General features: G+C 43.4%; 2 protein-coding genes across 2 annotated transcripts; both read left to right on the top strand.

Moving 5' to 3' along the window:
* The first annotated feature begins 9 nt into the window (after nt 1-9).
* Nucleotides 10-2,243, top strand: LOC118427801 (epidermal growth factor receptor-like). The gene has a single exon (XM_035837758.1). The coding sequence runs from the start codon at nt 121-123 to the stop codon at nt 2,173-2,175; it is 2,055 nt and encodes a 684-aa protein (XP_035693651.1). The 5' UTR covers nt 10-120; the 3' UTR covers nt 2,176-2,243.
* Nucleotides 2,244-11,968: 9,725 nt separating this feature from the next.
* LOC118427902 (tyrosine-protein kinase receptor Tie-1-like) lies at nt 11,969-14,694 on the top strand. Its single transcript, XM_035837865.1, has 2 exons — nt 11,969-12,103; nt 12,770-14,694. Exons 1-2 carry the CDS (start codon nt 11,969-11,971, stop codon nt 14,609-14,611), a joined length of 1,977 nt encoding a protein of 658 aa, XP_035693758.1. The 3' UTR covers nt 14,612-14,694.
* The last annotated feature ends 10,325 nt before the right edge of the window (nt 14,695-25,019 follow it).

Raw genomic sequence — 25,019 nt, 5'->3', positions numbered from 1 at the left:
CCAAACATTTCCTTTCACTTGTACAGGAACAGGGATCACGACGACGAGTCAAGACTTAATTACTTAGGAAAATTTGTTCCAGACTCTGTCCTAGATAATAAAGATCTCCAATTTTTCATAATGGTTTCTTGGGAATATCCTACAACAAAAGAAACGCTCTACAGCTGCGAAGTTCCAACTGCACCAATCAGATTAACAACAATCGTAGAGGCTGATGCAAAATTAAAGCCAATGGCAAATATTGAATATCTGGACCTGCAAATAAACCCAGTGGGCTGCCCAGTTGGAAAATACGGTTTACTTTGCCACAAAACCTGCATCTGCAAGAACGGCGCCCGCTGCCACGGGTTTAACGGTGCCTGCAAATGTCCGCCCGGCTGGAATGGTGTGGCCTGTGACATTCCCAAACAGGACGTCTCCATCACGACGACACCTAGCGACCCTCGCGATATCTACATTTCCGCAAATGTCACGTTTCATTGCAAGACACACCATGTCGATGTTGTATACCTGTCAGTTATACTTCCAAATAAGGCAGAGAAAGTTGGGTTTGGTGTAAATGAGACAGGCTTTGTGGTTCCGAACATACAACCAACCAACAACGGACCATACACCTGCCAGGTCCGAGACACCCGGGGAAACACACTCAATACCACGTTTGTGCTAAAAGTTACCAACTGTGCTCCAGACACAAAAGGTGCCCGGTGTGATGAAGTGTGTGGTTGTCTACAAGGTGCCAGCTGTGACCGCTGGGCTGGTTGTGTCTGTCCGCCGGGATGGACAGGAACCAGGTGTCAGACAAAATGTCCCCATGGCACATACGGTCAAGACTGTGCAATGAACTGTGCCTGTCAAAATGGGGCGACCTGTGACAAAAACGATGGCAGGTGTGAATGCGAAGCCGGATGGTACGGAATGGATTGTAGCAAACCGTGTAATAACGGTCGGTTCGGTTGGAGATGTCGGCAGATTTGTGCCTGTAAGAACAATGCCACATGTAGCAACGTGGACGGCAGCTGCGCATGTGTGACGCCATGGACGGGACGGGACTGTGACCAATGGCAAACAAGCAGAGATGAACCGCTGCTCGAAAGTTTAGTTCCACTGGGCTCCTTAGTCTTACTTGTTGCCATAGTGATGACCATACTCTATAAAACAGGCATTCTGGCTTGCTCCGCACCTGACACAGGTGACGAGGACAAGATACTTTTCGAGCTGAGGAGAATGGAGCAGGATCTAGCACAGAGCCTACAGCCGGGCTGGCTGGGACGTTGGGAGAAGAAGATCCGCCATCTTACTCCTGGTCCACTGATAGGAGAAGGAATGTTTGGACTGGTCAGAAAAGGAAATCTGCGCACACCTGAGGGAGAGCTCGCCGTTGCCGCCAAGACAGCTCGCGTCGAGGACTCACAGTCCTACCGAGACTTCTACAGAGAAGCCGCCATTTTGGTAGCTGTGCACCAACAACGAGATGGCGATTGTCGTGAGTCCAACATTGTTCGACTTGTAGGGCTCATCACCAAGTCTGCAGAGAAGTACATTCTTCTGGAATATGCCCCAAAAGGTGATCTCTTGGGTTTCCTACGACGAATAATAAACGTCAACGAGGATGGTCTACTGGGCAGCCTTCTTGGATACGCAGTCCACATAGCACGAGCTCTACAAGAACTGGAACGCTTGAGAATCGCCCATCGTGACGTGGCCGCTCGCAACGTCCTCATCACTGCCGATGACGTGGCCAAGTTGGCTGACTTTGGACTGGCCAGAGATGTCTACGCCGCTAATCAGTATGTCCGATGCAACCGTCCAGGCGTTGACGAACTCCTTCCGCTGAAGTGGATGGCGCTGGAGTCCATCGAGACCGGCGAGTACACCTGTCAGAGTGACGTCTGGTCCTTCGGCGTGCTGCTGTGGGAGATCACCACGCTGGGGAAAGATCCGTGCTACGATGGCAGGATGCAGCTGAGCTTTCTTCAGATGGTGGGGATTCTGAGGCAAGGAATACGCTTGGAGAAGCCGCCAGGATGTCCAGAGGACCTGTACCGACTGATGAGGTCGTGTTGGCGCGACGTTGCAGATTCCAGACCGACTCCGGAAGAGATAGTAGAGAGGCTGCTGCAACTGAGACGTGCACTGCTTCCACATGACGTCATTGAAATGGAGACCGTGGTGTAGTTTTTCTCGGTGTGGAATCTTGTAAAAGAAAATATGAAGCTTTTGTTTGCTATTCTTAGTATTTTTGTAGAATCTTAGTCGTGTGTTTAGTGCTTGTGTTGATATTTTAATCACTGAGCATTGTTTTGAGGCCATTACTAAGTTTGAATTGAGAGCTAGCTGTACAGAATCTTGCTTACTTTGCAATCTACTAATTCCTACAGTAACAGTTTGATGGGTCGCTGTGATGGCTTGAGTATTAAGATGTAGCTATGTACATGTTACAAGCTTAATTAGTCAATGATAAGCATACAAAAATGTGGAGGGTACTAGAGATGCTTTGCAACATGATTTCCCAATTTAAAAAAAAATATATAACTTAACACATCATTCCTTCTTCCGTATTATGTCTAAAGTCAATTTGCAGTTTGAATCCAGTGCTGTGTCTATTTTTCACTGATGTTGTAATTAATCGGTGAAGGTATGAGACCGTTGAACTCTCGTTATTTCTTCTATTAAAATGCTTTGAATACTTAATGTAGCTTTGAATAGTAGTACTGAACAAGATTAATCTTAGCAGCCAGTAGTCGACCGTATACAACGCCTTTCCTTACATTAAACCCGTGACGGGTGCAATAAACTTTGATCTGACGTGTATTATAAAACCTGCATCATGATTTCATTTTACATCATGAACATTAATCTTAATATAAATATCCAGCTTCAGACAATCAGCCCCGCCCTGTAAGAAAGACTAATCACGAGTTGTTTACCACACGGCATTACGGACCAGCTACCGACGGCCGCAGCCTGCACAACAACAGCCTGAGCCATCACGGACCAGCTACCGACGGCCGCACCCTACACAACAACAGCCTGAGCCATCACGGACCAGCTACCGACGGCCGCACCCTACACAACAACAGCCTGAGCCATTACGGACCAGCTACCGACGGCCGCACCCTACACAACAACAGCCTGAGCCATCACGGACCAGCTACCGACGGCCGCACCCTACACACCAGTTCCTGGCCAAGGTGCCGCCTGAAGATGTTCTCAGTGGCTTCAAAGGTATGTTTCTGCCGGTGGATAAACATTTAAAGGTAATTCTGTTGTGCATACATTTGTTATATGCCTTAGCTTACCTGGTGCTGAATTCTCCAAGCAGAGGTTGTACAGAAGATTGTGACGTCCTCCAGCTGTTGGCTGTCACGGTGAAAAATGCTTACTAACAGTTTTTTTTTTAATCCCGACATCTGCTTGAAGATTTTGTTACTCTTGCAGTGGGGAACGGGTGCTGCACAGTGATTGTTTGTTTGTTTGTTTGTTTGTTGTTTTTTCTGACTTCATGGTCTGCCATAACCGGAATTTCTGCAGATTGATCATGCCATCGCTCGAGGCCACAGTCCGGTTTAAATGTTTTCCGGCCTGTTGTGAAAAACATTCCCTCCCTCTAGGCTTCAAAAATGGATACTCTCAACTTTAATCGTATTTGTCTACATCTATATTTTTGTATAAGCACATTATGATTTAGCATGTATGTTATAGATTTTGTGGTATCCTAGATTTTATGATCAATTGTTTAGATTTTTGCTCATCACTATTAACACAGGTTTTGTCTCTTATTTTAGATTTAGTTCTTAACTTAATATAATAGTAAAACTGATGCATTAAGACTATTTTAGAATATAAATGTAGATCAATCTATTTAGACTAGGGTTACTAAGAAATGCAGTTCTATACAAATCACAGTTTGCAAGAAAATTTCAGTTAAAAATCTGGAGACATATTTATGAGACGTATTACACTTTGTATCCTTGAGGGAACATTCAAACAGCCAGCTTCAGACAATCAACAGATGTTAACCATATCACATTATCACAGTAATTTAAATATTTTTGTTACGCACTGCTGAAGTACTCCCCAAGCAGAGGTTCGGCTCCGGCTGTTTTATTACGTGTTTTTATAATAGGCGTTTTTGTCTGGCTTACGTGTTTTTATAATACGTCTGCCGGTCTCCTTTGACTGCTTTGACTCCCCTTGTTTATTACTAACACTGCATATATTGATAGTTTGCCTTCAGTCCTTGATGTTATAATAGAACGACTGAAGGTAGGACCATGTAAAGAAAGATCATGACTTTTTTTCGATGGGAGTGACTATAGGGCACAAAAGAACCGTTTAGTTCAGAAATAGAAAGATGAACGTTTCTGGAAGAAGTTTTGCACTGCCCCAAAACGAGTAAACGACCTCAATATTAATATTCATTCAGCCAGCTTCAGACAATCAACACAACCATTTCGCAGAGACCACAGTAATTTTACTGCTTGTTACACACTTTTCCAGTTAAGATTTATTTTAAAACCCTCAAACACCCGAGTGGGTTCCATTTGGACCCCAGGCGTACATTTTGAAGTGCCATTTGAACATTTTTGATCTGAAGAAAACATCCTTCCGTGACTTTGTCAGTCAATATGTCTTATACCTTCTCCTAAGTTTTCGCAAAGATTGGTACAATAATGTGGAAATTATAAAGAAAGTTTGTGTTCAGTCCCTCTGGGGTCCAAACTGACCCCAGCAAAAATGTGCGGTTTTTAAAGCAAACTTTGGAGGCTAACCACTTATAATATGAATACCAAACTTTCAGATAATAACAGGAAGGTAAACCTCAATCCTAACGTTGTATGATGTTATACGATGTCAAAGTTGGCGCAGGCACTTTGAGGGTTAAAGTAAACATCAAATTGCGAGATATTGACGAGGTTAGCTTTAACAGACGACGTTCCTGTTCTGTTTAGGTGACAGAACACCATGGGGAAAAAGCTGCGACACGTGCTCATCTTTCTTCTCATCCTCTGGAATGAGTCCAACGTGTCAGAAACTTTCTGTGAAGACAAGCGTGATTTCACCAGCGTCCCTCAGAATATCACATACGGCAACCCCTTATCTTTACATAACTTGATAGCAAACATTCAGGCAGGCACATTTCTTAAGACATGGGGAATAAGTAGGTTGGACCTGTTCTCAAACAACATAACAAATATTCCGGCAGGTACATTTGCACATGTACAGCTATACGATCTCCAACTTTTGTGCTTGGCCCGCAACAGAATAACAATGATTCAGAATGGCACATTTGCAGGTCTACGCCGGCTAAGAAGGCTAATCATGTCCCATAACAAGATTACAAGGATCGAGCCTGGTGCGTTTGCAGAGTTACCGCAGCTCTGGGAGATCGACCTGTCATTCAATCAAATAACAACGCTTCAGGCAGGTACATTTGCAGACCCACTCCAAAATTTATTGTTGAACAGCAACAAGATAAGTAAGATCAATCCTGGTTTGTTTGCAGCGTTACCCCTGCTAGAAACACTGGACCTATCCTCAAACCAGATAACAATGATTCAAACTAGCACATTTGCAGATTTGCCCCAGCTATATTTGTTGAACCTAATAAGCAACCAGATAACAATGATTCGAACTGGCACATTTGCAGACCTTCCCAGCCTCCAAACCTTGTATCTGAAGTCCAATCAGATAACAGAGATTCAGACCTGTGCATTTGTAAATCTACCCGAGGTACGAGAGGTTAAAGTAGACAAAAAGCAGATGCTGGAAGGATCGATATGCGAAGGAGTAACCATATCAACACTGTCTGTTGATATCCAAACTTCCTTCCAGTCATCTGTAGGGTCAACATCTTCTCCGTTTGGCACCACATTAATCAATGCTGAAGCCTCCACATCTGCCACACAGTCCCTAATTGGTCCAATGCAAAGTGCTAACAACAGTTCCAATGGCACTGTCACCTCTCGATGTAACTGGTACTTCAAGCGCGATTCTGGTTCAACTACAGGCAATACAAGCCAAGCTAGAGCAACACCACCTTCCCTCCTTGCAATCACACTAGACAAACCAGATATCCGCAGTTCTCATGAATTATCTCCCAAGTTAGCCAATGCTGTTTTCATTGCCACTATCTGTGGTTCAATAACTGCCATTGTCCTGATTGGCACCATCATTCTCACTACCTGGTGCAAGAGGAGGACCAGCCATCCTCCTCTAGGGCTACATCACAATACTGTTAGTAGCAACACATACACATCAGTTTCCGTCATGACAAGTGGCCAGAATGAAAACAAGGGTCATGATCAGACAAGGCAGGGCCAGTCTCAGGCCATCACAGAATCCAACCCAAACACCACAGCTGCTTTAATGACCAGTGATGATGATCACCAGTATGAAGATATAGACAAACAACACAATCATACAAAGCAGGGTCAGTCTAAGGCCATCACAGAATCCAACAAAAACACCGCAGCTGCATTAATGACCAGTGATGATGATCACCAGTATGAAGATGTAGACAAACAACGCGATCAGACAAGACAGGGCCAGTCTCAGGCTATCACTGAATCCAACACAAGCCCCACAGATGCTGTACCGGCCAGTAGCCAAGATCAACAGTATGAATATATGGCCCCTCAACACAATCAGACAGGGCAGGGCCAGTCTCAGGCCATCACTGAATCCAACACAAACCCAAAAGCTACAGTAGTGGCCAGTGGTCATGATCACCAGTATAAAGATATGGCCCCTCAACACAATCAGACAGGGCGGGGCCAGTCTCAGGCCATCAATAAATCCAACACAAACCCAAAAGCTACAGTAGTGACCAGTGGTCATGATCACCAGTATAAAAACATGGACAGCCAGACAGGGCAGGATAATCCTCAGGCCTTCACTAACTCCTTTGATGCTAGAAATCTATCATATGGCTCAGGGCCGACTGCCTCGCAGCTTAATTCTTTGTACACAAACACCACAGCTGCTGTGGAAGCTAGTGGTTCTGATCAGGCAGGGCAGGGCCAGTCTCAGGCTGTCACTAAATCCTTTGATGCTAGAAATCTATCATATGGCTTAGGGCCGACTGCCTCACTGTTGAATTCCTTGTACAACGTTGAGGGCCAGTATCAGCCCATTATTAAATCCAACTCGGGCACCACAGCTGCGGTGGGAACTAGTGGTCATGACCAGACTGGGCAGGTTCGGTCTAATGAAACTAACACAAACACCACAGCTACTGCAGTATTGAGTGGTAATGATCACCAGTATGAAGATGTAGACAAACAACACAATCAGACAAGGCAGGGCCAGTCTCACGCCGTCACTGAATCCAACGCAAACACCACAGATGTTGTACCGGCCAGTAGCCAAGATCAACAGTATGAATATATGGCCCCTCAACACAATCAGACAGGGCAGGGTCAGTCTCAGGCCATCACTAAATCCAATACAAACCCAACAGCTACAGTAGTGGCCAGTGGTCATTATAACCAATATGAGAATATGGACGGCCAGACATGGCAGGATCATCCTCAGGCCAACACTAACTCATTTGATGCTAGAAATCTATCATATGACACAGGGCCGACTGACTCACAGCTTAATTCCTTGTACAACGTTGAGGGCCAGTATCAGGCCATTATTAAATCCAACTCGGGCACAGCAGCTGCTGTAGGAACCAGTGGTCATGATCAGACTGGGCAGTACCAGTATCAGGCCGTCATTGAAACTAACACAAACACCATAGCTACTGCAGTGACCAGTAGCAATGATAGACATCATGAATATATGCCCCCCACCCCACCCCCAAAACAATCAGGCAGATCAGTTTCAGTCTCAGGCCATCACTGAATCGAACCCAAACATCTATACAGAGACCAAACAGGGATTTAAATAAGCCAGGCATATTATTTAAACTACAATGTAAAAAAAAAGTACTTTTTAGGCTCAGACAATCGATGTGCCTTTTACGAAGCAAACAGCTTTTTAAGCAGAATGATTTTGGAAACGATCAGACGATTCAGACAGCATCCACTGCTGTCTTTCGACAATGACTTCACTAAAATCTGGAGTCATTAGATGATTAGAGTAACTGTTACCTTGTCTATCTTATTACCTGGATGTTTTACCTTCATCGGTGTATTAGAATGTAGCCCGTGGTTTGTGGAGACTTCTGCTGAGAACTACTGGTTGTAGGCATGTAGGATGCTAGTCGGACTCTAGGTGATTAAAGAAAAAATAGATTAACATTCACACCCCAAATGTAAAATGTTACGTTCGGAGAAATTTCCACAGTGCCTTGCCTACTTGGCAAATTTGTTGTTTGAGGGCTTACAATTATGGCGCGATAACTGCGACTAAAAGTTTAGCGTACGAACCTCTCTGTGTAGATGACGCTAATCATCACCAAGATAGTTTTGTCATTCTGTGTAAGGTACGGACAATTCAAGTTTGGGCAATTTAAGTTTGAAAATCTCAAAGTACTACAGAAGCTGTAGGAGTTGTAAGTTACCGATCAACTATATCTTAATGGTCGCTATCACCGCTGGATGTTGCTGATTGGATGTGAGCTTTACACCTGAGTAATACCGGCAGTGTTTTGTTCTTATTTTCTTTGTGGTATTGTAAAGATAGTGCTCATAACTATTTCTTGTATTATTCATTTTAATTGTATGACTTTTTGTACAGTTGAATTTTGATTTCATATATGAGAAACCAAAAGCAATTTTGTTGTAGTGGCCAGCTTTGGATGTGTTAACACCTAGGAAGTATTGATAAAATTACCGTTACAAATATGTTTGCAAGATCCCACTATCGCGACTTTCTAAAATGACAAAAAAAATGAAATCTATTAAGCATATTATTTAATTGCATGTTAATTGCATGCAATTCTATAGAATGATCTGACAGTATGTGATCTAATAGTATGATAACAGCATTTTGTTACCACGATAGTTTTAGTCCAAGACAACTTCACCAGCCTGTAAATTTGGTTTCTTTAGGCCATGCTGACTCGATTGTTTGGATAGCATCGATCCTCTGGGAACCCCAAAACTGAGTTTGAAGAGAAAGCACAAAAATTACTTCTAGGTAGTCAGGAAGGTTGAACGAATGACTGAACAGTGCATGATATACCGTACAAAGAAATCTCCTTTTTTGTTCTTTTACGTCTTCTTTGACTTTGGAAATGACTTTGGAATTCTCTGACATTAGCATCCGTTTTCAAATGTATTTTTGTTTGCAATTTACTGTTGGCATCTATATACATATATATATATATATATATATATATATATATATATATATATATATATATGTGCCCATCTTGCAGCTGTTTCTGTGGAAATGGATCAAATCTTGTGGTGTTTATGTCATGAATATCCATATAATCTGATCAACATGGTCTTACTTTTTTGAAGAACGGTAATTAAAGCGATAAAGAGACATACACAAGACAACCTGAAGACAAATACAAAGATGAAGTAAATGGCATTGTAGTAAGGGTATACACCAGAAAAGTGAAACTCGTTATTAGAGAGTGCTTAATCATAACTGACAGTAAAAGAACGTTTTTATTAGTTTTAGAAGAACTACATGTTATTCTATGACTTCTGTGTAATGAGCTGAGAAAAATAAAATACAAGAAAGAGTACAGATACGACAGTTTGTCTTAAAGTCATTTTATGAGGTTGCAAGTGGAAAAAACTTAATTGTCCTGACATCCTTTCACAATGCGTCCTGTCCACCCTTATTTTCACAAGCCAACTACCGAACACTAAAGCTTGAAAGCATAAAACAGCTGTAAAAAAATGATGACGGGGGAGGAGGCCTTGCAGTCATGTGTCCCTGACGCCATGTGGCGGAAATGCTGAATAATTGACAATTTTATGCCCCTAGTTTTACGTGTAAGTCGTTTGAACTTTAATTCTTTAGTCATATAAGGTAGTAGTCATATAAAACGCCTTTCCTTACATTGAAACTTATTCTTGTGCAATACGCTTTGACCTGACTTGTATTTTTAAACAATCACGATGTTAAAAAGATTCCCATCATCATTATTAATGGTCATATTATTTGAATGGCCAGCTTCAGACAATCAGCCCCGCCCTGTAGGTAAGACTAATCCCGGGTTGTTTATACCCCAGTCACATTTGGCGAAAATCGATCGGACGACGATTCTGCGGCAGTCGCCTCGCTTATAATTATAAGTTTATTGCACAACGGTTGTACAAGGTACAAAGTAAGGCTTATATGTGACAGGGACGGTTTTCAGGTGGAAAATACGCGCAACCCTCTGTCGATCTTAAATATGGCCGATCTTCCATCGATACGCCAGAAGATCGGGGATAATGTGACAGGGGTATTACTGCCATTACGCCATAGTGATGTACCTCAATGTGTCTGTAGGTAAAGCTAATCCCGGGTTGTTTACCACACGGCATTACGAAACAAGCCACTGAAAGATGCACCCTACATGTACACTAGAACAGCCTAAACAAGTGCTTTTAAAAAAGCTGACATTTTGCCAAGGTTTGCGAGTGTGAAAGTTTTTTTCTAGTTATTAGAATGTGCTGAAGGTAGTCAGTCGTTAACACGTCGAAATTGCGACGCCTCTTGCCATCATACAAGGCTCCTTTGAGACAAAATGTAACACTCCCTTGAGACAATATGGCGGTGCCCAAGGACGCTAACGAAACCAATACGTACACGTTTTTCTATTGCAAACCTGTAACAATATGATCAGCTACCACCCTACATGTACACAACAACAGCCTGAGCCATTCTACACGAGCTCCAGACCAGAACGTGTCTGAGTGGTTTGAAAGGTAAGTTTCTGCCGGTGGATAAGCTTTGAAGGTAAATCTGTCACTTTGTTATAACTTAACCAGGATTGAGATCTAAAAGCAAGTGTTGGTGAAATAAAACTCCTCTGTCGGCTAAACTCCTTCCACAGCTTATGATACTATCTTATGCCACCGCAAGATCTGCTTGGAGATTGGTTTGGTGCCTTAATCATCTTTGTTGACTGTTTGGCATCTTTTTGAAATTCCAACATTGGAATTAAAATTCCCATGATGAATTTTGAAAGTTTAGATGAAAATGTATAAGTTCTGAGCATAAGCTAACATAGACAGGTTCAGAATCATTTCCTGCAAAATAGTTGGTGTCTTTGAAAGTACTGATAGGAACTAAGCTACAAACGTGCCTTTGATATTTTTATGGCTTTCGCTTCAATTAAGTAGGGTACGGACACTAAGGGTTCTGTTCGTTTGATAATTCCCGATCGAGAAAGCGGATATGATGACAATGGAAGCTAATATTGCTTAAAAAAAAAACGTTTTGTTATGTGTTCCAAAGAAAGGCATATCGATGTCACAGTGTGTGTGTGTGCTTTTGTGACGTTTTGTAATCTACCTAAAGCAGACTCAACCATCGTCGTGCCCTACCATCGTCTATTTCCTTTTGCAGAACTGTCCATCCGCGTATCTTATCCAATATGTTTTTCTTCTTCCTCTTCTTACAAAGCTATTTGTGCAGGTGACACACTAATCTCAAAGCAGATGTAAGGATCCGGATCTAGAAAATACATCTATCTGAACAAAGGGCAAACATACAAAAACATAATTATGTGTAACACAGACGAAGTGACACACGATACTGCGCTATTGAAGAGTAATGACCCCTGAACTTCTAGAAGGGAAAGGAACGAGGAAGCGGAGTGAGAACCCGCGTCGTTACTTCTGGGATCTTTCTTCAACTTTAGAGGTACAAGTGAGGTAAAAATATGTCAGGAAACTTGCAGGGATTGCGTGTTGTTGCTTTGTGGTGTGTTCTTGTCCAGCTTCTTTGTTCTGCTCGGGCCCAGGAGTTCAGCGTTTCCGTACCAGAAAACGTCGCTGTTGGGGAGACCGTTTTCAGCCTACCAAGGACCCGGGCTGGAGAAAAAGCGGAACTTCCGTGTGCCAAAATGGAGGGAGATCCGTACGGCCGCTTTAATGTGACCAAGAACTTCACTATTGTGGTCGCCAACCCACTGGACAGGTCAGTACAGTCGGCATATCTGCTGACAATCCGCAGTGGAGTCCACAACACGAGAGTTAAGGTAGAGTTAAGTGACGTTGAGGGCTATCCTCCTGTGTATAATGCGACGTGTGAAACTCCGGTCAACTGGAACGGTGAGACAGGAGATTTCCTTTATAGTGTAACTAGCGCTGGGGAAGGAGTAACAACAGAAGGAGACATTGTGTTTGCAAAACAAATTTTCAATTCAGTCACTGGATTATTCCGCCCTACCGACTGGAAAACTAATATTTGGATGTTTCACACACACAACAGTGATTGCAACATTCGCATAGCCATCAAAACTGACAATATCGAAGACTTAACATTATTGCAAGATCTCTGGCACAATGGCATTCATCAGCTAACCTGCACTGCGGCTTACTTGCCCAAAATAGTCTCGGACTTGTTTAATCTTAAATATGGCGGAAAGGCTAGTCTTGAACAGTTAAGAAAGTATGTTCCTGAATCCGTCGTGAACGCCAAGCATTTCAACTTCATAATGTTGGCTTACGGGACGATTCCTACAAGAGAACCAATGTCATACAAGTGTGAAATTCCCCAGTTTCGCACTCCAATACGAATATATTATGAGAATCAGAACACCCGAAAGATATCATTGGCCATTGGCCTGGACATACAAATAAAACCAGTGGGCTGCCCCGTTGGAAAATACGGGTTACTTTGCCACAAAACCTGCATCTGTAAGAACGGCGCCCGCTGCCACGGGTTTAACGGTGCCTGCAAATGTCCGCCCGGCTGGAAAGGTGTGGCCTGTGACATTCCCAAACAGGACGTCTCCATCACGACGACACCTAGCGATCCTCGCGATATCTACATTTCCGCAAATATCACGTTTCATTGCAAGGCACACCATGTCGAGGTTAGGTCCATGTCAATAACATTTCAAAATGTGACAACGAAAGTTACATTTGGTGTAAATGAGACTGACTTTGAGGTTTCGAACATACAACCAACCAACAGCGGACCGTACACTTGCCAGGTCCGAGACACCCGGGGAAACACACTCAACACCACGTTTGTGCTCAATGTTACCAACTGTGCTCCAGACACAAAAGGTGCTCGGTGTGATGAAGTGTGTGGTTGCCTACAAGGTGCCAGCTGTGACCGCTGGGCTGGTTGTGTCTGTCCACCGGGATGGTGTCAGAAAAAATGTCCCAATGGCACGTACGGTCAAGACTGTGCAAGGAATTGTACCTGTCTAAATGGGGCGAGCTGTAGCCCTAGCGATGGTACGTGTGACTGCACCGACGGGTGGTACGGTAAGGATTGTAGCAAACCGTGTAAAAACGGTCGGTTCGGTTGGAGATGTCAGCAGGTTTGTACCTGTAAGAATAACGCTACATGTAGCAACGTGGACGGTATCTGCGCATGTGTGACGCCATGGACGGGACAGAACTGTGACCAATGGCAGACGAGCAGAGATGAACCACTGGCATTGCTCGAAATCCTGGTTTCACTGGGCTCCTTAGTTTTACTTGTTGCCATAGTGATGGCAATACTCTACAAAACAGGTATTCTGGCTTGCTCCGCGCCCGACACAGACGAGGAAGACAAGATACTTTTCGAGCTGAGGAGAATGGAGCAGGATCTAGCACAGAGCCTAAAGCCGGGCTGGCTGGGACGTTGGGAGAAGAAGATCAAACATCTTACTCCTGGTCCACTGATAGGAGAAGGAATGTTTGGACTAGTCAGAAAAGGAAAACTGCGCACACCTGAGGGAGAGCTTGCCGTTACCGCTAAGACAGTTCGCGTCGAGGACTCACAGTCCTACCGAGACTTCTACAGAGAAGCAGCCATTTTGGTAGCTGTGCACAAAGAACGAGATGGCGATTATCGTGAGTCCAACATTGTTCGACTCGTGGGGCTCATCACCAAGTCTGCGGAGAAGTACATTCTTCTGGAATATGCACCCAAAGGTGACCTCTTGAGTGTTCTATGCCGAATAAGAATCACTACTGAAGAAGACAAACTTGGAAACCTTCTTGGATACGCAGTCCACATAGCACGAGCTCTACAAGAGCTGGAACGCTTGAGAATCGCCCATCGTGACGTGGCTGCTCGCAACGTCCTCATCACTGCCGATGACGTGGCCAAGTTGGCTGACTTTGGACTGGCCAGAGATGTCTACGCCACTACTCAGTATGTCCGATGCAACCGTCCAGGCGTTGACGAACTTCTTCCGCTGAAGTGGATGGCGCTGGAGTCCATCGAGAACGGCGAGTACACCTGTCAGAGTGACGTCTGGTCCTTCGGTGTGCTGCTGTGGGAGATCGCCACGCTGGGGAAAGATCCGTGCTACGATGGCAGGATGCAGCTGAGCTTTCTTCAGATGGTGGGGATTCTGAGGCAAGGAATACGGTTGGAGAGGCCGCCGGGATGTCCAGAGGACCTGTACGGACTGATGAGGTCGTGTTGGCGCGACGTTCCAGATACCAGACCGACTCCAGAAGGGATAGAAGAGAGGCTGCTGCAACTGAGACGTGCACTGCTCCCACATGACGTCATTGAAATGGAGACCGTGGTGTAGTTTTTCTCGGTGTGGAATCTTGTAAAAGAAAATATGAAGCTTTTGTTTGCCATTCTTAGCATTTTTGTAGAATCTTACTTCGTGTGTTTTGTGCTTGTGTTGATATTTCAATCACTGAGCATTGTTTTGAGGCCATTACTAAGTTTGAATTGAGAGCTAGCTTTGCAGTGTACCAATTCCTACAGTAACAGTTTGATGGGTTGCTGTGATGGCTTGAGTATTAAGATGTAGCTATGTACATGTTACAAGCTTACTTAGTCAATGATAAGCATACAAAAATGTGGAGGGTACTAGAGATGCTTTGCAACATGATTTCCCAATTAAAAAATATATATATAACTTAACACATCATTCCTTCTTCCGTATTATGTCTAAAGTCAATTTGCAGTTTGAATCCAGTGCTGTGTCTATATTTCACTGATGTTGTAATTAATCGGTGAAGGTATGAGACCGTTGAACTCTCGTTATTTCTTCTATTAAAATGCTTTGAATACTTAATGTAGCTTTGAATAGTAGTACTGAACAAGATTAATCTTAGCAGCCAGTAGTCGACCGTATACAACGCCTTTCCTTACATTAAACCTGTGACGGGTGCAATAAACTTTGATCTGACGTGTATTATAAAACCTGCATCATGATTTCATTTTACATCATGAATATTAATGTTAATATAAATAGCCTGCTTCAGACAATCAGCCCAGACCTGTAGGGAAGACTAATTCCAGGTTGTTTACCACACGACATCACGGACCAGCTACCGACGGCCGCACCCTACACAACAACAGCCTGAGCCATCACGGACCAGCTACCGACGGCCGCACCCTACACAACAACAGCCTGAGCCATCACGGACCAGCTACCGACGGCCGCACCCTACACAACAACAGCCTGAGCCATCACGGACCAGCTACCGACGGCCGCACCCTACACAACAACAGCCTGAGCCATCACGGACCAGCTACCGACGGCCACACCCCCCACAACAACAGCCTGAGCCATCACGGACCAGCTACCGACGGCCGCACCCTACACAACAACAGCCTTACGCCATTACGGACCAGCTACCGACGGCCGCACGCTTCACAACAACAGCCTGAGCCATCACGGACCAGCTACCGACGGCCGCACCCTCCACAACAACAGCCTGAGCCATTACGGACCAGCTACCGACGGCCGCACCCTACACACCAGCACCTGGTGCCTGGGGCATTCTACTCAAGTTCCTGGCCAAGGTGCCGCCTGAAGCTGTTCTCAGTGGCTTCAAAGGTATGTTTCTGCCGGTGGATAAACATTTAAAGGTAATTCTGTTGTGCATGCATTTGCTATATGCCTTAGCTTACCTGGTGCTGAATTCTCCAAGCAGAGGTTGTACAGAAGATTGTGACGTCCTCCAACTGTTGGCTGCCACGGTGAAAAATGCTTTATACTGACAGTTTTTTTATCCCGACATCTGCTTGTAGGTTATGTTACTCTTACAGTGGGGGACGGGTGCTGCGCCGTGATTGTTTGTTTGTTTGTTTGTTTGTTCTTTTTTCTGACTTCATGGTCTGCCATAACCGGAATTTCTGCAGATTGATCATGCCATCTCTCGAGGCCACAGTCCGGTTCAAATGTTTTCCCGCCTGTTGTGAAAAACATTCCCTCCCTCTAGGCTTCAAAAAATGGATACTCTCAACTTAAATTTTTGTCTACATCTATATTTTTGTATAAGCACATTATGATTTAGTGATAGCATGTATGCTATAGATTTAGTGGTATCCTAGATTTTTTGATCAATTGTTTTATTTTCTTCTGTTCACTATTAGCACTTCAGGGTTTTGTCCCCTTTTTTTCTTCTAAATCAGGTTCGTAGGGCCTGATGTTACCATCATGAAGATGAAGAGCGGCCCATAGCGATAACTGTAGCAGCATTTCTTCTCCCTAAGTCAGAAACATCAAGCTTAGGCAAGCTTGACTTCACTGACTCAATAGGCGAAGCAGGGGTTACGAGGCTGCTCGGGAAATTCCCTACCCCATTTTGGCCGGAATGGTTTGATCCGCACACATCGCACCCACGCACATGTGGCAGGTTCTTTTACATTTAGTTATTAAAACAATAGTAAAACTAATGCATTAAGCCTACGTTAGAATATAAATGAAGATCATCAATTATTTCAGATGAGAGTTACTAAGTGATTCATTTCTATACAAATGACAGTTTGTTAGAAAATGTCAGTTACAAAATGTGGAGATATGAAACATATTTATGAGACTTATTACACAAAAAGAGTAAAAAACACAAAATGAACATTCAAACAGCCAGCATCAGACAATCAACAGAAGTCAACCATATCACATGATCACAGTAATCTAAATCTGTTTGTTTCGCACTGCTGAAAGCAGAGGTTCGACTCCGGCGTTTTTGTCTGGCTTTACGTCTGCCGGTCTGTATCCTTATCTATATAGCTGGTATAACCACCCTTCGGCGTAACACACCAGCTTCTGTATCTGTATCTATATAGCCGGTATAACCGCCCTTCGGCGTAACACACCAGCTTCTGTATCTGTATCTATATAGCCGGTACAACCACTCTTCGGCGTAACACACCAGTTTCGCAGGCACGCGGCGCGGCAGCAGCTGGTTATATTACACTGAACGACCCGTCACACCTAACTTTTGCACGTCTATCTGCAAGCGTTCTTTAAAACTATCCAGAGAAGATGCCTCCGAAGAAGATGCCGGTCTCCTATAACTGCTTTGTCTCCCCGTTTATTACTAACACTACATATATTGATAGTTTGCCTTTAGCCCTTCATGTTATAGTAGACCGACTACATGTAGGAACATGCAAAGAAATATCATCAAATTATTTCGACGGGAGTGACTATAGGGTATAAACGAACCGTGTAGTCCAGAAATAGGCAGATGAACGTTTCTGGAAGAGGTTTTTGCAATGTCCATTCATCTGTTGATTTCATCATCTAGAATGTGCAAACAAAGTCAGAAATACGTCAGCAAAAAAGAGTAAACAACCTAAATATTAATATTCATTCAGTCAGCTTAAGACAATCAACACAACCATTTCGCAAAACACGGTAAATTAACTGCTTGTTACACACTTTTCCAGTCGAGATTTACTTAAAAATTGACATCAAATTGCGATATATTGACTAGATTAGGTTTTACAGACGACCTTCCTGTTCTGTTCAGTTGACAGATGACCATGTGGAAAAAGCTGCGTCACGTGCTGATCTTTCTTCTCCTCCTCCTGAATGAGTCCAACGTGTCAGAAGCTTTCTGTAGAGACTCTCATACTTGCCGACCAGACCAACCGGGGTGTTGGAGCAAGCGTGGTTTCACCAGCATCCCTCAGAATATTGAACATGGCGAACTCTTATCTTTGCAACATAACTTGATGACAAAGATTCAGCCCGATGCATTTGTTAAGCTGAGCAGAATAAATAGGTTGGACCTGTTATCCAACCACATAACAAATATACCTGCAGGTACATTTGCACCGCTATACAATCTCTCTTCTTTGTGCTTGTCCCGCAACAGCATAACAATGATTCAGAATGGCACATTTGCAGGTCTATGTCGGCTAGAATGGTTATACATGGCCCATAACAACATAACAAGGATTGAGCCGGGTGCGTTTGCAGAGTTACCCCATCTCGGCTTTATCGACCTGTCATTCAATCAGATAACAACGATTCAGGCAGGTACATTTGCAGACACACCCGGTCTCTTAAAGTTATCGATGAACAACAACAAGATAGCTAAGATCGATCCTGGTGTGTTTGCAGAGTTACCCCGGCTTCAAATACTAATCCTGTCCTCCAACCAGATAACAATGATTCGAACTAGCACATTTGCAGAGTTGCCGGAGCTCTTTACGTTGGACCTAGACTCCAACCAGATAACAATGATTCGAACTGGCACATTTGCAGACCTACCCAGCCTCAGAAACTTGTATCTGGAGTCCAATAAGATAACAGAGATTCAGCCCTGTGCATTTGTAAATCTACCACAGCTACGAGAGGTTAACGTATACGTAGACGACAAGCAGATGCTGGAAGGATCGATATGTGAAGAACGAACCATATCAACACTGTCTGTTGATATCCAAACCCCCTTCCAGTCATCTCCAGTGTCAACATCTTCTCCGTTTGGCAGCACATTAATCAATGCTGGTCCAACAGCGCGCCCTGAAGCCTTCACATTTGCCACACAGTCCTCTTTTGGCCCAATGAAAAGTGCTAACAACAGTTACAATGGAACCGTCACCTCTCGCTATCACTGGTACTTCAAGCGCGATTCTGGTTCAACTACAGGTTCTGCAGGCAATACAAGCCAAGCTAGAGCAACACCACCTTCCCTCCTTGCAATCACACCAGACAAACCAGAAATCCGCAGTTCTCATGAATTATCTCCCAAGTTAGCCAATGCTGTTTTCATTGCCACTATCTGTGGTTCAATAACTGCCATTGTCCTGATTGGCACCATCACTCTCACCACCTGGTGCAAGAGGAGGACCAGCCATCCTCCTCTAGGGCTAAATCACAATACTATTAGTAGCAACACATACACATCAGTTTCCGTCATGACAAGTGGCCAGAATGAAAACAAGGGTCATGATCAGACAAGGCAGGGCCAGTCTCAGTCCATCACAGAATCCAACACAAACACCACAGCTGCTTTAATGACCAGTGATGATGATCACCAGTATGAAGATATAGACAAACAACACAATCATACAAAGCAGGGTCAGTCTAAGGCTATCGCAGAATCCAACAAAAACACCACAGCTGCATTAATGACCAGTGATGATGATCACCAGTATGAAGATGTAGACAAACAACGCGATCAGACAAGACAGGGCCAGTCTCAGGCTATCACTGAATCCAACACAAGCCCCACAGATGCTGTACCGGCCAGTAGCCAAGATCAACAGTATGAATATATGGCCCCTCAACACAATCAGACAGGGCGGGGCCAGTCTCAGGCCATCACTGAATCCAACACAAACTCCAAAGCTACAGTAGTGACCAGTGGTCATGATCACCAGTATAAAAACATGGACAGCCAGACAGGGCAGGATAATCCTCAGGCCTTCACTAACTCCTTTGATGCTAGAAATCTATCATATGACTCAGTGCCGACTGACTCACAGCTTAATTCCTTGTACACAAACACCACAGCTGCTGAGGAAGCTAGTGGTTCTGATCAGGCAGGGCAGGGCCAGTCTCAGGCTGTCACTGAATCCTTGGATGCTGGTATTCTATCTTATGGCACAGGGCCGACTGCCTCACAGCTAAATTCCTTGTACAACGTTGAGCGCCAGTATCAGCCCATTATTAAATCCAACTCGGGCACCACAGCTGCTGTGGGAACCAGTGGTCATGATCAGACTGGGCAGGTTCAGTCTCACGCCATCATTGAAACTAACACAAACACCACAGCTACTGCAGTATCCAGTGGTCTTGATCACCAGTATGAAGATATGGCCCCTCAGCATAATCAGACAGGGCAGGACCAGTCTCAGGCCATCACTAAATCCAACACAAACACCAAAGCTACTGTAGTGACCAGTGGTCATGATCACCAGTATGAGAATATGGACAGCCAGACAGGGCAGGGTTATCCTGTGGCCATCACTAACTCCTTTGATGCTAGAAATCTATCTTATGGCACAGGGCCGACTGCCTCACAGCTTAATTCCTTGTACAACGTTGAGGGCCAATATCAGGCCATTATTAAATCCAACTCGGGCACAGCAGCTGCTGTAGGAACCAGTAGTCATGATCAGACAGGGCAGGGCCAGTCCCGTCATTGAGACTAACACAAACACCATAGCTACTGCAGTGACCAGGAGAAATGATAGACATCGTGAATATATGGCCCCCCACCCCAAAAACAATCAGGCAGATCGGGTTCAGTCTCAGGCCATCACTGAATCCAACCCAAACACCACTGCTGCTGTAGTGACCAGTGGTCTGGATCAGACAGGGCAGGGCCAGTCTCAGGCCGTCATTGAAACTAACACAAACACTACAGCTGCTGTAGTGGCCAGTGGTCATGATCAGACAGGGCAGGGCCAGCCTCAGGCCGTCATTGAAACTAACACAAACACTACAGCTGCTGTAGTGACCAGTGGTCATGGTCAGACAGAGCAAGGCCAGTCTCAGGCCAGCACTGAATCCAACCCAAACCCTAAAGCTGCTGTAGTGACCAGTGGTCATGGTCAGACAGGGCAGGGCCAGTCTCAGCCATTCACTGAGTCATTTGATGTCAGATCGTGTGGCGTGACGGCAGGTGGTTTGGCCCAGAACCCAGAGGTCCCGGGTTCAAATCCTAAAGGCACTTTGGAAGACGTCTCTCCATGCAATAATGTGAAAATGAGTACCTATTTACGTCTTAGTTCGTCCCTCGAATAGGACGAGAAGTCCCGTGTTTGAAGAGAGCCACATATGGAGCACGTCCACGAAGGCACTGCAAGTAGCCACGTACACCAATGTAATTTCCTGGCTCGATGATATATTTCTAAAAACTTTCAATTGGAAATCTAAGTGGAAAGAGACAGCTGGGAAGACAACCTGCAAGTTTTCTTTTACACATTGTCTACCAGTTAATCTCACCTTAGCTGACGTTTCTATGCCTGTTAGACATCTTCCTCAGAGCCAATACCTGGAGTTCTGCTTCTCGCCACCCCAAAAGAAGCAGAACTTCAGTTAGAAGCTCTGAGGAAGTTGTATAACATCAGCTTAGGTTAGATTAACTGGTTGTGTAACAGAAAACTCCTACATCCTGTTAGAAAGTAAGAAAGTAGTCTGTTAGTTGGTTGTTTGGTTGGATTCAAAGAGTTCTAATTCGTTGTTGTGGGACACCAGGAGAACGCTAGGTGACACTATGTGCTGCTTATGTGGTAGTAATGTTTTTGAGATACCCTTTAGCCTCTAATATCGGAGCTGATATTCCAGGGTTCAGAAATTAAAAGGATCCATTGGCTTAATTCTGATCCTGCAATGTTAGTAATGCACTGCCTAGAGATTAACGACTGGTTGGCCAACATCTCTACAGACACCAAACAGGGATTCAAATAAGCCTGGCATAGTATTAAAACTCCAATGGAATGTAAAAAAAAAACTGTACATTTTTAGGCTCAGACAATCTGGATGGGCATCATTAACCATTACTAGTATATGCCTATTACGAAGCTAACAATTATTCAGGCAGCATGATTTTGGAAACGGTCAGACGGTTTTGACAGCATCCACTGCTGTCTTTCGACGTTGACTTCACGAAAATCTATAATCATTAGAGTAACTGTTACCTTGTCTATCTTACTACCTGGATGTTTTACCTTCATCGGTGTATTAGAAAGTAGTCCTTGGTTTGTGGAGACTTCAGTTTAAAACTACTGGTTGTAGGCATGTAGGATGCTAGTCGGACTCTAGGTGATACTTTGAAACTGCTTAAAGAAAAAGTAGATTTGAATTCTCAGCCTACAAAGGTAAAATGTTGAGCTCGCAGAAATTTCAACAGTGACTTGCCTACTTGGCGAATTTGTTGTTTGAGGGCTTACAATTATATGACGAGAACTAAGACTAAAAGTTTAGCGTACGAACCTCTCTGTATAGCTGTCGCTAATCATCAGCAAGATAGTTTTGTCATTCTGTGTAAGGTATGGACAATTTAAGTTTGAAAATTTAAAAGTACTGCAGAAGCTGTAGGAGTTGTAAGTTACTGATCAGCTATATCTTAACGGTCGTTATCACCGCTGGATCTTTCTGATTGGAAGTGAGCTTTACACCTGAGTAATGCCGACAGTATTTTGTTCTTGTTTTCTTTGTGATATTGTTAAGATAGTGGTCATACCGATTTCTTGTATTATTCACTTTAATTGCATGACTTGTTTGTGCAGTTGAATTTTGATTTCATACATGAGAAACCAGAAACAATTTATTGTAGTGGCCGGCTTGGGATATGTGAACACCTAGGAAGTATTAATGGAATTGACGTTACAAAATATGTTTGCAAGATCTCACTATCGAGACTTTCTTTTAAAAGATTGGATTATTTTAAGCATATTATCGTTTTAATTACACGTTAATTGCATGCAAGTCTATAGAATGATCTAATAGTATGTGATCTAATTGTACGATAACAGCATTTTGTTACCACGATAGTTTTAATCCAAGACAACTTCACCAACCTGTAAATTTGGTTTCTTTAGGCCATGCTGGCTCGATTGTTTGGATAGCATCGATCCTCCGTGAACCCCAAAACTGAAGCTGAAGAGAAAACACAAAAAATTACTTCTAAGTAGTCAGGAAGGTTCAACTAATGACTGAACAGAGCATGGTATACCGCAGGGTTGTAGCCAGCACCTGTCCTTCAGTCCTTTGAAGGAATTTTGCAGCTGGGGACTGAAAAAAGTTTTTCCCATTCCGTCCCCTGGGACAGACAAAAATTGATAAGTAAAGATATAAAAAAACTGAAACCCATGTGTTCTTCTTCACCAAAACAGATTCCATTGAACAGCTTAGTCTACAAGCAAAATTTGCACTTCAAAATGCAGGAAATAGCGTTTCAGGGAGTCTTGATATAAAAAATTTTCTGGGACCCAGACCCCCTAGAAATGACATGCAACGTAATGCCGTCAGTGCTCGATAGGATTCTTATTCAAAATCAAGGGGGCTGAAAAAGATTTCAGGCTGGCTACAACCCTGGTATACCGTACAAAAAATATTTTTTGTTCTTTCACATCTTCTTTGACTTTGTAAATGACTTTGGAATTCTATGTCATTAGCATCCGTTTTCAAATATATTTTTGTTTGCAATTTACTGTTGGCATATATATATGTGCCCATCTTGCAGCTGTTTCTGTGGAAATGGATCAAATCCTGTGGTGTTTATGTCATGAATATCCATATAATCCGATCAACATGGTCTTATTATTTTAAGAACAGTAATTAAAGCGATAATGTGATAAGACAATTGTACAGACATACACAAGACAATCCGAAACAAATACAAAGATGAAGTAAATGTCATTATAGTAAGGGTATATACCAGAAAGGTGTAACTCGTTATTAGAGAGTGCTTTATCATAGCTTACAGTAAAAGAACGTTTTTATTAGTTTTAGAAGAACTACATGTTATTCTATGACTTCTGTGTAATGGGCTTAGAAAAATAAAATACAAGAAAAAGTACAGATTCGACAGTTTGTCTTTAAGTCATTTGATGAGGTTGCAAGTGGAACAAACTAAATTGTCCTGACATCCTTTAACAACGCGTCCTGTCAACCCTTATTCCAACCACCAAACACTAAAACTTGAAAGCATAAAAACTGTAAAAAAAAGTATGACGGGGGAGGAGGGCATATAGACTATCTGACGTGTCCCTGACGCCATGTGGCGGAAATGCTGAATAATTGACAGTTTGTATGCCCCTAGTTTTAAGTGTGTCATTTGAAGTCTAATTCTTTGGTCATATAAGGTAGTAGTCATATAAAACACATTTCCTTACATTGAAACTTATTCTTGTGCAATACGCTTTGACCTGACTTGTATTTTGAAACATTCACGATGTTAAAAAAAAATTCCCATCATCATTATTAATGGTCATATAATTTGAATGGCCAGCTTCAGACAATCAGCCCCGCCCAGTAGGTAAGACTAACCCCGGGTCGTTTACCACACGCCATTACGAAACAAGCTATTGAAAGATGCAGCCTGCATGTACACTACAACAGCCTAAACAAGTGCTTTTAAAAAAGCTGACATTTTGCCAAGGTTTGCGTGCGTGAAAGTTTTTTTTTCTAGTTATTAGAATGTGCTGAAGGTAGTCAGTCGTTAACACGTCGAAATTGCGACGCCTCTTGCCATCATACAAGGCTCCTTTGAGACAAAATGTAATACTCCCTTGAGACAATATGGCGGTGCCCAAGGACGCTAACGAAGCCAATACAGGTTTTTCTATTGCAAACCTGTAATAATATAATGAGCTACCACCCTACGTGTACACAACAACAGCCTGAGCCATTCTACACGAGTTCCAGACCAGAACGTGTCTGAGTGGTTTGAAAGGTATGTTTCTGCCGGTGGATAAACTTTGAAGGTAAATCTGTCACTTTGTTATAACTTGACCAGGATTGAGATCTAAAAGCAGGTGTTGGTGGAATTAAACACCTCTGCCGGCTAAACTCCTTCCACAGCTTATGATACTATCTTATGCCACCGCAAGATCTGCTTGGAGATTAGTCTGGTGCCTTAATCTTCTGTGTTGACTGTTTGGCCACTTTTTCAAATTCCAACATTGGAATTAAAATTCCCATGATGAATTTTGAAAGTTTAGATGAAAATGTATAAGTTCTGAGCATAAGCTAACATAGACAGGTTCAGAATCATATCCTGCAAAATAGT

This window comes from Branchiostoma floridae, chromosome 12, assembly GCF_000003815.2.
Source record: "Branchiostoma floridae strain S238N-H82 chromosome 12, Bfl_VNyyK, whole genome shotgun sequence".
NCBI classification, from domain to species: Eukaryota; Metazoa; Chordata; class Leptocardii; order Amphioxiformes; family Branchiostomatidae; genus Branchiostoma; species Branchiostoma floridae.
This window is presented reverse-complemented; position numbering and strand designations above follow the sequence as displayed.

Bases quoted from the DNA above. Each gene is read 5' to 3' on its own strand.
- LOC118427801 (XM_035837758.1), top strand. From the start codon at position 121: ATGGTTTCTTGGGAATATCCTACAACAAAAGAAACGCTCTACAGCTGC.
- LOC118427902 (XM_035837865.1), top strand. From the start codon at position 11,969: ATGGAGGGAGATCCGTACGGCCGCTTTAATGTGACCAAGAACTTCACT. The intron at 12,104-12,769 runs GTAGAGTTAAGT...TGCATCTGTAAG, and splicing joins TCCACAACACGAGAGTTAAG to AACGGCGCCCGCTGCCACGG.